Source organism: Fundulus heteroclitus, chromosome 15, assembly GCF_011125445.2.
Source record: "Fundulus heteroclitus isolate FHET01 chromosome 15, MU-UCD_Fhet_4.1, whole genome shotgun sequence".
In the NCBI taxonomy this organism is placed as follows: Eukaryota; Metazoa; Chordata; class Actinopteri; order Cyprinodontiformes; family Fundulidae; genus Fundulus; species Fundulus heteroclitus.
Window position 1 is genome coordinate 18,701,366 of NC_046375.1, and position 15,184 is coordinate 18,716,549.

Genomic DNA, 15,184 nt, shown 5'->3' on the forward strand with positions numbered 1-15,184 from the left:
TCTTATTGATTGCTAAAGAATTTCCTAGAACATTTCTTTACCTACAATGTTTTACGTTTTGAACAGACTTGAAAAAATATCTGATATGGGTCTGCATTTACACATCATGCATTTACACATCATGGTATGTAAGATAAGATAATGTATAGAATAATGTATGGAATAATGATATGAATTCATTAGTGTGGGGGGGTCAGCGTCGGGGTTGGGGGTGGAAGGCATACTCGGTCACCATTTGTGAATATTGGAATGCTCTATTATGTGAAAATGTTAATATTGTGTAACGCAGAATAGTCTAGTTCACTTCAATCAGCAATATCTTGACTTGGCCAGGAGGTGGCAGTGTGTCACACATGCGTCAGCTTTGTTATGTAATCGAAATGCTTCCAGCTGAGCCTAGACGCTACTAGAAGCTGACTTTGTACCTCTGATGTTGCAATCACAGATAAATGATCTATGCTGAAATAATTTTATAGATTGCATCGTATTGGAAGATTATAAACTGTTTTGGGACAAAAAAACTGTAATGCATGTTTGTGGAATATGAAGAGTATTTATTCTGGAGATGGTCCTATACTGTTGCTGTGTCATTTAAGCGATCCTTATGGTGCCGTCTCTTGGTAGATTTGTCAAATTTGCGTGCAGCTGGGGATATTATCAACGATTAAAGAAATTATAGGCCATACTCCCAATACAGGGGTTTTGAAAAGTGACATTTCATGTCTCTTGAACAAGCTTACATTTAGTCAAACTTCAATTCAGACCAAAACAAAATGCAACCTAGTTTTAAAGTGGAATGAAAACATTTCAGTTTTCAGATCCAGTCTCAAAATTTGTGCAACGGACTGTCTCCCAGTGTTGCCCTTTATGCAGTTCCAACCAGCTTCCCACCAACTCTGATCAGGTTCACCCCTGCTGAAGACAAGCATTCCCATGTCATGATGGTGTTGTATGTTAATTATGAGCTGGTCTGTTCAGGAAGTTGTGTATGTGTACAGTTAGTTTTTTTCTTCATGTAAAATTTGTGCATGCATGCGACAACGTTTTATGTTGGTGTCATCTAAACAGAGTGTTTTACTTAACATATTTTGCTCATGGCATGTGGTGAACATTAAATATGGTTTCTTATGCCTTTCTTTTTGTCACTCTTTGATTAAGGCCTGTTTTGTGGAGCACATGTCAAATAAAAACAAATTTGCCCTTCTGAACTACTGCAAATCAGACTCTTAGTGGTCACTAACAGCCAGGTAATGTTTTGCAGTTGGACCCTCACTTTAGAGCAGTGCTCTGCATGTTGAAGACATGAGATACTTTTTACCCTTATCCTGGTTTAAACTTCTCCACATTTTTTTTTTTTTTTGCCCAGAAGTGTCTGCTTTTTCCCCCTTGGTCTTCATGATACCTATCATACCTCAGAGGCCTTCCGAGAGCAGCTGTATATATTAAATACTGATCAAAATTAGAATACACCCAGGTAGAATCTGTTAGGTGACTTCTGAAGACAGTTAGTAGCACTGGATTTTATTTAGTGGTAAAAAAAAAAAAAAAAAGGGGGTGGATACAAATGCTACACTTCTCAGGTTTTATTTTTTATTTATTTATTTTAAGAAATTAAAAACGACCTTTTGCTTCCACTTCACAGTGAAGCAATACTTTGTATTGGTCTGTCACGTAAAACAAAAGGCTACGTTGTTTGTGTTTGTAACTGTCAAATTGAAAGCTTAAGAAGTAAGAATGTATTTATTAGGTGTTGTATAAAGCTGAATGTGTATTTTGCCAACGGAGAGGTAGGTTGAAATATTTAGATTGAATTGCTTTAACTTTAATTTTTTATTGCATATAGGTCGGAAATTTATGATACTTTAGGCATTAATAAAATATGTAATTCATATACGTTTATTCTGAACTATAGCGATTAATTGTTCTATACTAAAAACGTTTTAATTTTATTTTTGAATAAATAGCCCTTCCAGTTTGGCAGCTGTTTGTTTTTATGCTCTCTGTCTAGCCCCGTCTCGTCTCTCCCGGCGGCACGCATGACTGACGGACGGCCCTCTGCGTGCGTGTGTAACATCCGGGGCCGGGACAAGGATGAACGCCAATTTCCAAGATGGCGGCGGAGGGAGGAGGGAAGGAGACGAACGAAATTAAAACACAGTTCACCACACGGGAAGGCGTCTACAAGCTCCTCACTCACTCCGAATACAGCCGCCCGAACAGGGTGCCCTTCAACTCGCAGGGCTCCAACCCCGTCAAGGTCTCCTTCGTCAACGTGAACGACCAGTCCGGCAACGGCGACAGGATCTGTTTCAATGTGGGCCGGGAACTCTACTTTTACATCTACAAAGGCGTGAGAAAGGTAAACAGCGGTGACGGAGCCGCCCGGCCGCCGTGCCCGTGGAGCCCCGGCGGCCCGGGGCGCCTGTAACAGGTGTCCGGCTCTGCGGGCTGCTGTCAGCGACGTGCGCAGGTTATCCTCCACAACAAGGCCGTGTAGCCGAGCCGGCTAGGGTTAGGGACTAATTAGCATTCTAAGCTCACGTCGTCACAGTTGTTGATGCCTCGATAAGAATCCATCAGCTGCTTAATGTCGCCGCGACAAGCTGCGGCGCGCGCGAGGTTTCAGTTACACGGGGGGTTAACGGCTCGCGGTGTCACGCGACGCTTTGCCTGTCCGGTGTTTTACGTGGTAAACACAGAAACGAGGGGCAAGCTGTGCCCACGATGGGAGGCAAAAGTTTACCATCCCGCGAGGGAACCGGTTAAGTGATCCCGATCCAGGCCGTGGGACTGAAAGGGGGGAGAGTGTGTGTTGCTCTCGCTGTAACGATGGTTTCACACGGTTAGCTGTCAGGGCTTTGAACGCAACGCACAGTGATCCGCTGGTTGCAGGCAGTCAGTCGTGCTTGGCCTCGTTAAACAGGGAGGGTATCTGCGACTATGATGTGTTTCGTCTCTGATGCAGCGTCCTGGCCGCAAGAGCTTTGTTGTGGTGCCTCTTTTGTACACATGGAAAGTACAAGTGGTCCGCCATGTTTGTCTTTTTTATTTATTTTTTTAGTTTTGGCTGTATCTGTGTAAGTAGGGTCACTGTACATCCGCACAACCTGTCATCTAAATGTGTCAGATTTAGCCATGGAGGCATGTTAACGCCTTAAATCGCTATTTGCTATGCAGTGGATAGACGCGTTACACAAGAAGAAATTAAAAAAAGCCATGGTCCATATACAGCATTCACTAACTTTTATATAATGTGATCACAGAGTAGAGACGCACCGATCCGTTTTTTTTCCGAGCCGATTGCATACCGATATCTGGGCTGAGCGTATCGGCCGATACTGATCCGATACTACTGTTGAATGAATGAACCGTATACCTTGTCATGTGAGTGAAGGCATCAGGCTTGATATGAAAACTGTTGGGGTGGGGGGGAGGTTTAGCATGGTACTTTTGGAGGTGCTTAAGGTTGTGAGGACGCAATCTTCACGTTGCAGATACGGCACGTTGCAGTCGGACTTGTTGGCGTATCAAGTTTGAAATGTTTCCAAATAGCAGACTCGGCTCAGTCTGCCGCTCGCGCCGTGTTGCTCATCACTAGCTGATGTGCGTGATTACGTCACCCACGTTGCAAAGGTAAAACTGAAGTGACCAGATCGCTGTAACTGTATCGCTGTGCATGATATTAATAATAAAAAGTAATGACTGGATCGGTGTCATTCATCCGAAATACGATCCTGCTAATTTGTCAGTATGAGAGCCGATATCCAATCCCGGTATGGAATCTCTTAACCACATTAGTTATTACTACTGTTTTGTAGATTAAAGGAGCTATAAGTAATGATGACACCTAGTGGTTAAAATCTGATCAACACATACCCAATGCCTTTAACGGAGACCCGCCAGTCCTGCGGCTGTAAAACTTCACTGATTTTTTTTTACTTCCACAGAATAGGTATATAATGATGTATTCTGTTCTATTTCTGGTCCGGTTCTCTTACTGGCTTCCATGTTTGCAGGCTGCTGCTCTTCTGCCAAATTAAAATACCAAATGTAGCAATCTCTTTTGGGACCCTGAGAACTCTCATATGATTGGCTCAGGAACCAGGAAGTAAACACGGGCTACACTCTGAACCAAAGTCGTTCCAGACCGTACTTCTAGGTTTCAAAGGAGAAAAAAAACAACTGTTTATAGGGAACGTTACTTCTATCCTGGGTGACAAATGAGAATGATTTAGGCTGGTTTTACAGTAAATATCTAACTCATTGCTTATTACTTTAAGAGATTTGCTTAAACTGTATAATGTTCTTTGCCCGATAAGAGAAAGCTGACAGAGGCTCCTTTCCTACGTTGGATCTGGTCTGCTTACTTGTCTTGTTTTGTTTAATTTAATTATTCAGTGAAGGTCCCAGCCTACTCGCAATGTTAAAGACTTGTAAAATATCCATCCATCCATCCATTTTCCAAACCGCTTTATCCCTCATGGGGTCGCGTGGGTTTCTGGTGCCTATCTCCAGCGTTCAATGGGCAAGAGGCGGGGTACACCTGGACAGGTCGCCAGTCTGTCGCAGGACAACACAGAGACAAACAGGACAAACAACCATTCACGCACACACTCACACCTAAGGACAATTTGGAGAAGCCAATTAACCTAACAGTCATGTTTTTGGACTGTGGAAGGAAGCCGGAGTACCCAGAGAGAACCCACGCATGCACAGGGAGAACATGCAAACTCCATGCAGAAAGATCCAGTACAAAGATGTACTCGAACCCAGGACCTTCTTGCTGCAAGGCAACAGCGCTACCCACTGCGCCACTGTGCAGCCACTGCACTTGTAAAATAATGAATTGTTTTATGCCATTTCCCAAAATTCAAGTGGTTTAGTTTAAACTTTACCATGGAATATTGCTTTGACTTTCTATCTAGAATCTTAAAGCCCGTTGATATAACGTTCTATATTGATTTTGTCAGGGAAATCGTCAGTATTCAAATTAAAGAATAGAGGACCCAGTGTAGCGCCTTGAGGTGCACCTTTCACATATGTGGCCACTCTATTAGTCAGATATGGTCTTATCAATATGGCCCCAGCAGGTGGGAAAGTTTTAGAATAATAATCAGAATTATTGTTGTTATTGTAGAAGTTATACATTTTTATTCATGTTTTCACCCTCTGACAAAACTAGGAATATCAAATAAAACCTTTCATGCGCTCCTCTTTAACTTTTTTTATAGTAGATGACCAGATCTTTGCCTCTTTATTGTTAATGCTTTACAAAATAGCTCTAAAAGTTAGTTTTGTTCTTGGAAATGTTTGGAAATGTGACAGTTCGTAAAAGATGCATTGAAACTGGAATCGTTTCAGGTGTTTGTGTGTTTTGGTCGCCATAGTTGTTTACTTCCCCCGCTGCGTTTCGTGGCTGTCAGGTGGGGGATGTTTGGACAGAGGAAAATCTTCCTTTAGCACTTCCTGTACCCTCAGACTCACCCCTAAATCTCACAGCAATCATCTTCCCAAATTTATTGCAACTTCATTGAGCAGTGTAGAAGGTTTGAGGTCAGGTTTTATACGTCCACAGGGCTGTTTAAGGTGATTAATCAGTGGACTAACCTATGAGATGGCTTCTTGACAGCAGAATAGTTTCAAGTTCAGATATACAGAGCGTTTACATTGCGTTTCCTTCCTTCATGCGTCCTTCAAGTTTCTAAAACCGCTCTGGCACCGGTGTGAGTGAAAACGCAGAGCGGGGATCCAGACCAAACAGACAGTCGCACTGCCAGCGTGTTGCACAACGTGGGGATCCGAGCCTTTTGAAATAACAAGTGGGGACACATCCAGCGTCGTGCGGAAGCAGCGTCGTGCGGAAGCAGCGTTCTGCGCGGAGCTCGTTCTTGAATAAATTACGTTTATGTAACCGGAGTGCGTTTGTTCTGGTCTCAGGCCGCTGATCTCAGTAAACCCATCGACAAGAGGATCTACAAAGGCACGCAGCCGACATGTCACGACTTCAACCCCCTGACGGCGACGGCCGAGAGCGTCTCGCTGCTGGTGGGCTTCTCAGCCGGCCAGGTTCAGCTCATCGACCCGATCAAGAAGGAGACCAGCAAACTCTTCAATGAGGAGGTAGGGTTACGGCCTTTTTCTGATTCAGCGTTCTGGTTTTCCCCTCCTGAATACCGCCGAGATGTTTAAGCATCTATAGTATCCCCCCAAAAGTGAGCGCACCTCTCACACTGTTGTAAATATTTGATTATATCTTTTCATAGCTATAATCATTTCAAAATAACTCATCGCAAAGCCATTAATGTCTGGCAAGAAAAAGTAAGTACTCCCCCCTAAGTGAGCGTGTCCAAATTTTCGGCGTTTTGGGGGCATTTGGGATACACAAACAAATAACTGACTTCCAATTAATCGTCCATTATTGGTTTATTAGATTAAAATTTAACTGATGGCGTCCGTTTACGGACTTTCTTCCAGTGTTGTGGTATGACCGCCATCCAGAAGAGGGCGGCAACGAGAAGCGGTCCAAACGGAGTCCTGTGTGGGACTATTTTTGCTCCGCTTGAAGGACAAAGATGCAAAATGCTTTTTATGTTGTTCAGTTCTAAAACATGAAGACACCTTTGTAGCGCCATTCAGTCGTGCTGCATGACAGAGAAGCGACAACTTCTAAACCAAAACTCCTCGCCTGGTTGCCGCCACACCCACTGGACGCCACCGGAAACCAAATACGTTTATCAGAACATGGTTCCAGTGATCCGTGTCCTCAGTCTGTCCATCCTCGGCAAACTGGTCGCAGCCTTTCTTGTGCGTCATCCTCAGAAGAGACTTCCTTGCGGCATCTGGTCTGGGCGGCGACAGCCTGACCCCACCCACCCCTTCAACCTCTGCTGGTAGCGCTCACGTCTATTTTCAGAAGACAACCTCTGGATGCCACTCTGAGCACGGGCACTCAAGTTCTTTGATGGACCGTGCTGAGGCTCCCTCTGAGTGGGTCCTGTCCCGTTAAAGCACCGTATTATCTTTGCTGTCGTGCTGCAGCTCACTATCAGGGGTTTTAGAAATCTTCTCATAGCCTAGAACAGGGGTTCCCACACTTCTCAGTTTGTGACCCCCAAAATAACAGCGCCAGAGACCGGCGACCGCCGTCTGGCGTGGGGGATTCTTTTTGGAAATGAACAGGAATATAGTAATAAATAAATAATCGTAAAGTTCTGATTTGGTGTTTGTTTCTTAATTGAGGATAGCCAATCAGCATCAATTTATTCAGGACTTTGAAATGATTATGCAAACAAAAGTGTAACTTTATTCTCATATGTGACGTTAGTCTAATAATGTTCTTTCTTTTTGTACAACTAATATTATGACTTTACTCTTGTAATTTAAAAAAAATCAAAAAAAAAATTAATTATGGTCATTGTAGATTTTAAAAGAAAATAAATAACTGGCCACAGAGAAATAAATTTCCATAAAAACAAACTCACACTGCAAAAATAGAACTAAAAATAACAAAATATTTCTTGAAATGAGAGTATTTTTTTTTGATTTGAGCAGGTAAATAAGATTATTTGCCAATGGACTTTGATTTTTTTACACTTAAAATAGAAACAATTCATCTCCATCATCTCATTTCAAGTGCAGTATATCTTATTTTAGGTGTAGAATTACTCATTCCATTGGCAAATAATCTTATTTACCTGCTCAAATCAAGGAGAAATACATTAATTTAAAGAAAATTTTCACTTATTTTTAGTTCTCTTTTTGCAGTGCAGGAATATTGGGATTAATTTCACATATTTGTGAGAAAAAAAAGTTTGTTTTCTGATGTCATAAAGTCATAAATCTTCTTCTATGATTAAAGACATACATTTGCTATATTAAAACAAATATATCTCTGATAATGTAAAGTCAGAAACTTTGGATCATTTTGCGACCCCCACATAGTGTCTGGCGACCCCATTTCCACTTATGCAAGTTGTTCACTGACTACCTTACATTGAGTCGTATCTTCAGTATTGTCAGGTGAAAAGGAGAGATGTAATGAACTATTTACCGAAATGTGAGGGGTGCCCTCACTCCTGTGAGACGCTACGCACGAACGAAGGAGGCTACCTGTTCTTCTATTTCTCCCTCTGCTTCCAGAGACTCATCGACAAGTCGAGAGTGACGTGCGTGCGGTGGGTTCCGGGCTCAGAGAGCCTCTTCCTGGTGGCTCACTCCAGCGGCAGCATGTACCTGTACAACGTGGAGAACACCTGCGGCACCACCGCCCCCCACTACCAGCTCCTCAAGCAGGGCGACAACTACGCCGTGCACACGTGCAAGAGCAAGTCGGCCCGCAACCCGCTGCTGCGCTGGACGGTGGGCGAGGGGGCGCTGAACGAGTTCGCCTTCTCCCCGGACGGCAAGTTCCTGGCGTGCGCCAGCCAGGACGGCTTCCTGCGGGTGTTCGGCTTCGACGCGGCGGAGCTCCACGGCACCATGAAGAGCTACTTCGGCGGCTTGCTGTGCGTGTGCTGGAGCCCCGACGGGCGGTACATCGTGGCGGGCGGCGAGGACGACCTGGTGACGGTGTGGTCGTTCCTGGACTGCAGGGTGATCGCGCGGGGCCACGGCCACAAGTCGTGGGTGAGCGTGGTGGCGTTCGACCACTGCACCACCAGCGTGGAGGACGGCGAGCAGCCGGCCGAGTTCAGCGGGAGCGACGAGGACTTCCACGAGCAGATCCACTTCGAGGCGGGCCGAGAGCGGGCCAACAGCTCCCACTCCCGGCTCTCCAAGAGGAACTCGACGGAGAGCCGGCCCGTCAGCGTCACCTACAGGTTCGGCTCGGTGGGGCAGGACACTCAGCTGTGTCTGTGGGACCTGACGGAGGACATCCTGTTCCCCCACCTCCCTCTGTCTCGCACAAGAACTCACACCAACGTGATGAGCGCCACCAGCCCCACGGCCGGCGGCCAGACGGTCACCACCGTGTCCATCACCGCCGCCGCCAACCCCGCCGGCCCCAACGGCAAGGACAACGTGAGCAACAGCAGCGCCGGCGGCAACCCGGCCAACTCCCTGCCCGACGGCCTGCCCCGCTCCAACAGCCTGCCCCAGGCGGCCAACCCGGCCGCCGGCGGCAGTACCCCCAACAGCCACACGGGGAGCAGCTGCAGCAGCAGCAGCAGCAGCAAGGGCAACAGCATCATCGACAGCGCCTTCATGGCCACCAAGTTCGCCACGCTGTCGCTGCACGACTCGCGCAAGGAGCGCCACGAGAAGGACCACAAGCGCAACCACAGCATGGGGCACATCAGCAGCAAGAGCAGCGACAAGCTCAACCAGCTCAGCTCGTCGCGCACGGCCAAGGGCGAGGCGGCCAAGACCCTGGGCACCACGCTGTGCCCGCGCATGGAGGAGGTGCCCCTCCTGGAGCCGCTGGTGTGCAAGAAGATCGCCCACGAGCGGCTCACCGTGCTGATCTTCCTGGAGGACTGTCTGGTCACAGCCTGTCAGGAGGGTTTCATTTGCACATGGGCGCGGCCGGGCAAAGTGGTGAGTTTACAGGCGTTAGAGGCTATTTTCTCTTGACAAACCTACCATCATGTTGCTTTATTAAATAACTTGCTGTCCGAGTTAGGTATATACGTTTATTTATTTTTAACTGAGTCAGCAGATTTTGTATGGCTATAAATGCGATCAGTGCACATTTCAGATCTTTAGTTCATTAAATTTATTAATGATTTTAGCCACTTCTGGCCTTTCTTTAGCTATAATCAGCAGCAAATAGCCATCTTCCAAGGGGCTGTCATTGATAGTTTAATTTAGGAGGAGAGGTGCTCAGCAGGGTAGATATAGAGAGAACAACAGAAAATGAGGATTGGAAAATGTCTAAAAGAGTAGATCTATTTATCCACCTTTTTGCTTTTAATTTAAGCTAGGGCTGGGCAATACGGCTTAAAAATGCAATTTTATTATCCCAAATCCGATTAATCAGTTTTTCCGCCCTCCTTTTCATGTCACAATCTTTTTTTTTTTTTTTTTTTTAAAACATGCTTTTATTTCTAGCATTTCGTCTAAAACATGCTTGTAAAACAAGATGTTTGCAGCTGTTGGAGACTATGAAAATATAACAAAATGTTTGCAGCTAGTGGTTTTACATAATGGGCAAAGAACGGGCTTCACTTCATATGTGTAACTTTACACAACAGTTTATTTATTTTAATTTTGATGATTATGACCAACGATTAATGAAAACTCCAAATTCAGTATCTCAGAAAATTGAGACAATTACAAAACAGGATTTCCAGAAATGGAAAGGTCTGGTGTATCACATCTTCCTCTTCACAGATTTTCTCTGAGGTTAAGTTCAGGTGAGTTTGCTGACCAATCAGGAACACGGTGGTTAAACCAGGTACTGGTAGCTCCGGCTCTGTGTGAAGGTGCCAAGTCCTGCTGGAAAATGAAATCTGCCTCTCCATAAAGTTGGTCAGCAGCAGGAAGTGCTCTAAAGCTTCCTGGTAGACGGCTGCGTTGACCTTAGACCTCAGAAAACACAGCAGAGGACATGGAAGCCTAAACCGACAGCTGGAAGCTCGTCATACGTCTGCATGGAGGTTCTTGACGCTGCAGTCCACTCTGTGAATCTCCCCCACATTTCTGAACGGTTCTTGTTTCATAATCCTCTCCATGCTGTGGTCATCCCTGTTGCTTATAAACTTTTTTTCTACCTCATCTTTCCTTTGCTTCGCCTCTGTTAATGTGCTTGGACACAGAGCTGTGAGCAGCAACGACCTTCTGTGTCTTTCCCTCCTTGTGAAGGTGTCAGTGGTCTTTTGGACAACAGTCAGGTCAGCAGTCTTCCTCATGATTGTGTCGCCTACAGAACTAGACTGAGACCATTTAAAGGCCTTTGTAGGTGTTTTAAGTTAATTAGCTGATTAATGCAGCACCAGGTGTCTTCAACGTTGGACCTTTTCACAATATTCTAATTTTCAGATGCTAAATTTGGGGTTTTCATTAGTTGTCAGTTATAATCATCAAAGTTAAAAGAAATAAACACTTGAAATATGTCAGTATGTGTGTAATGAATCAATATAATATACAAGTGTCATTTTTTGAATGGAATTACTGAAATAAAGCAACTTTTTGACCAGCACCTGCATATTCAGCATTACATGCTATTCTCTTCATGGACGCTCAGTGAGTCCATTGGCAACTTAAATCTGGATTTTCCAAAAAAAAAAAAAAGAATATTAATAAATTGTAAATTCAAACGAATCGATTAAATCAATTTATCGACCAGCTCTACTTTCAGCTCATAGCGGGTGAGTCAGGTGGACTTTCACCCTCACCCTGCCTTGATCCTGTCATAAAAAGCACATGAAGACGACGGCAAGGTGTCTCAGTGATTTGTGAAAGTCGTGAAGAAAAGGCAAAAACGATTTGTGAAAGTCGTGAAGAAAAGGCAAAAACGATTACAGGATAAACATTTGAAACTTTAGCAGTTGGCACAGTTATTGTTTCTAACTGATTATCTCCGTGGGCTGACAGGAAATTTCACGGTTTTATTCAGTGGTGTCCGGCTCCGGTCCTCTAGAGCTGGGTTACCTGCAAGTATCAGGCAAGGCAAGGCAAGGCAAATTTGTTTATATAGCACAATTCAGTACAAAGACAATGCAAAGTGCTTTACATGATTAAAATATAGCAAAATAAAACAGAATAAAAGCAAGTAGGAATAAAATGTAGATAGAAAAAAAGAACAAAAAAAGTGGTGATTCAGTTAACTAGAACAGTTAAAGGCAATCTTAAACAAATGTGTTCATTTGTTTAAGATTCACACACATCCATTTGTGTGTCAGATCAATGCGTGCAGAAACACGGCGGACCCAGATGGCTGAACAACCTCTTCAGGTTCTGCAGAGGCCCATTCATTCACATTTAGGGCGCAGGACCAAGCAGACATTTAAAACAAACAAGACCAGGCTCCTGGAGTCGGACACCGTTGTTTTCCGTCTGAGTAACCCTCGTCTTGTCTCTCTGCAGGGATTGTTATCGCAGAACAACCCGGCCAACTCCCCCAGCGGAACCGTAGTATAGACGCGGCGCCGGTGCCGCCGACGGCTGATCCAACCGCTGAGACGGGGGGTGTGGAAAGTCCAAGCCCACGCGCCGTCACGCAGCACCTGACCTCCTGTGTCTGTGTCCCTCTCATCACTGCTGTTACCCCAGAGCTGTCTTTATGCTAGCTGACGCTGGTTGGCGTTGAAAGGTTTTTATTGGCAGTTAAAGAGTGCTTGACTGACGCATCTTTGGTTATATCAAGTTGTCTAGTCTGAAACTAACAAACTCTTAATACCCAAATCTCTTGTGCCTATAGATGTTTAAAGACTAGACACAGTGAAGTGACGATGCCTCAACCCCGCCAAACCTTTTTCGTGTGGGTTCAGTTCACGACCTCGTTCGTTTGATGTGTCCCCAGCTAAAAGGGAATAAGGTGCAGGATCACTTCCACGAGGCAGCAGCATATCCCTGAAACCAGTTCTCTCCTTTAGAAATCTTCAAATCTGAGCTATCGCACTCGGAGAATTTTGCACATATTTCCCCCTCCCCTCCCCCCCTTTTTGAACTCATTCAACAATGTCCCTGTTTTGAAATTTGTGACGGCAGAACGCAAGCGTAACTTTCTGAAGCACTTGGAGGGGAAGAAAAAAACCCAACGGCCTACCGTTGTTCTCCGTCTCAAAGTTAGATGCTGCAATCAGTTTATATATATATATATATATATATATATATATATATATATATATATATATATATATATATATATATATAGAAAACAAATTCTTTGCACTTAATAGTTTATTAGAGGAGAATGGCTTTACATTTTTTGGAGTGTGTCAGAGTTCTGACAAGGTTAAGATAAAACAAAAAAAAAAAGACAACTTTGTATCTATTGAACATTTATTTTATTATTGTTTCAGATTAAACTGGCTCTGTATTATATGTAAATATTGTACTTCAATGATTTATGGGTGAAATTAACATTAATACTCTAGTTCAAAGATTTGTCATTTCATAAAAATAGTGATATTTCTTATACAGAAAGTCTAATATTAAAACGAGTCTTGAATATGCAAGTGAACATGTTTTTTTTTTTCCCCCCTCTTTTTTGTTTTTTTTTCTTGTACAGAAAGAGAATTCAGGTGTATTTTTTATTAAGGAAGCGTTTGGTATTTGGAAAAAGTTTTTTTTTTTTTTTTTTTTTGTGAAATCCTCTCGTCTAACAGGTCGTGCTGTACGCTTGCTAGCCTGTCGCTGCAGGTTCCCTTTTACAACACCGACAGGTAGGAGCAGACGCGACCATCACTCTGAGCTCAGGTAAACCACAGGAAGACTATTGCTGATACAATCCCCCTTCACTCAGAGGCCTTCGTCCAACCCTGGCAACACGCTCGCGAGTTCACCTCAACAAGACTGACAAATGAGGCAATTTTTTTTTTATTTCTTTCTTTCCTGAACTGACGCCGAACTCGTGAATCAACTTTTTCGACACTGTGAAGAATTTCTGCTGACAAACACGTCAGCATTTGAAGGTGGTGTAGATGAGGGTGAGGGGGGATTTATCACGCACCCACATAGGACTGAGGATTTTAACAGTGGGAGCCTTTTTTTTTTTTTTTGTTTCCTTTATGTGACGCCTATTAAAACGACTTTGACAGAACATCGCATCCATTTGTGTGTCTTCATTTTTCTGAAACTATTGGCTTTGTAAAATGCTGCCGCACCTTTCTAGCAAACAGACAAAAGGTGAAACTGTCTAAAAAAAAATATATAAAAAAATACTTCACCTGCTGGGTTTAAATGCTGAAGAACAAGCTTGGTGGACAGGTATGTTTCTAGATTAGATTAGATTAAACTTTATTGTCATTACACAGGTACAGGTACAAGGCAACGAAATGCAGTTTAGGTCTAACCAGAAGTGCAATAGCAGCAAGTGCAGGATAAACAATGGTTCCATAAGTACAGGATATGGATATGTACTGAATAAATATAGATGAATACTATTATAAACAGAATTTTACTGATAGATTTGTCCTATGAATATAATATATAGATAACTAGTATTGTCATGACCATGTTGGAGCACACGTCCTGTGGTCGTAGAAAAAGACACGGAAGGGTCAAATTATTGGCATGCATCAAGCAAAACTGCATTATTCAAATTTTGGCAGGGTGGTTGGGACCGTCATCTTCAGAGCTTTTGGTGGGAAGAGAATCTTGAATGATCGTCATCGGCGATGTCTTTAAAGGTTTGCTCAAATCGTATCGCAAAGCAAACATCGGCTATGCTGACCGCTGAAGGGGGCTTTTTTTTTTTTTACACGTTCAACGCAAGGGGAGCTTGAGGGACTGGGACTGAACTGCTGTGTCGCTGTTTAGTCCCAGTAAGTGAGACTAATTAAGAGAGACTACATTAAGAGAGAAAAACCAAACTTGAACAGAGGAGGAGGCCTTAGGTTCCAACTCTCAAAAACTTACAACACAGCTATAGGATTAATTCCGGCCAATCTTCACCTTAACTCTCACCCTTATTCGGGTGATCAAAACATCGCTTCTTTAAGCCAAGCCAATAACAACCCTAACAACTCCTCGTTACAGAGACGTGGACCAGTTTCGGTTCAATCTGCTGTCTTAATGGCTTTAACGACCGCCCATTACTAAGGGGTGGACCTGTTTCTGTTGAATTTGCATGTTATCTAAGCCATTACAAGGCCTTTGTTTGGCAATGGTATAAAGCTTGGTACTCCACATTACTCCAGACTTTTTGAATTGAGAAAGCTTCCTAGAGAGGAAGTGAAATGTCTTCTACTACGGATAACAAGTCCAGTTGCTTTGTTTTTTACTTTTTCTTGGAGAGACTAATTAGACTAATTAGAAAAAAAAGGGTTTTGATTTGCTAAGGAGCGTAAAGATCGGCCTCTGGAGCGATGGAAAAAGGTTTCAGAGAACATTAAACCTAAACCAAATGGAAAGTCAATCAGTGGGATTCATAATGCATTCGCTTTTATCACATTACAACCACAAGTGTTAATACTATTTGTTAGAGATGCAAGACTTTCACTGTTTTGTGTTTATTCCCCACCTCCCTGAATCAAGCCATTGTAGAACTACCTTTCACTGGTGTTTCTGAATTAGATCC

At 43.7% G+C, this 15,184-nt stretch overlaps 1 protein-coding gene across 1 annotated transcript; it reads left to right on the plus strand.

Annotated features, from left to right (window-relative positions):
- Positions 1 to 2,003: 2,003 nt before the first annotated feature.
- wdr20b (WD repeat domain 20b) lies at positions 2,004 to 13,705 on the plus strand. Its single transcript, XM_012854501.3, has 4 exons — positions 2,004 to 2,359; positions 5,938 to 6,120; positions 8,140 to 9,537; positions 12,028 to 13,705. The coding sequence occupies exons 1-4, from the start codon at positions 2,111 to 2,113 to the stop codon at positions 12,079 to 12,081; spliced, it is 1,884 nt and encodes a 627-aa protein (XP_012709955.2). The 5' UTR covers positions 2,004 to 2,110; the 3' UTR covers positions 12,082 to 13,705.
- The last annotated feature ends 1,479 nt before the right edge of the window (positions 13,706 to 15,184 follow it).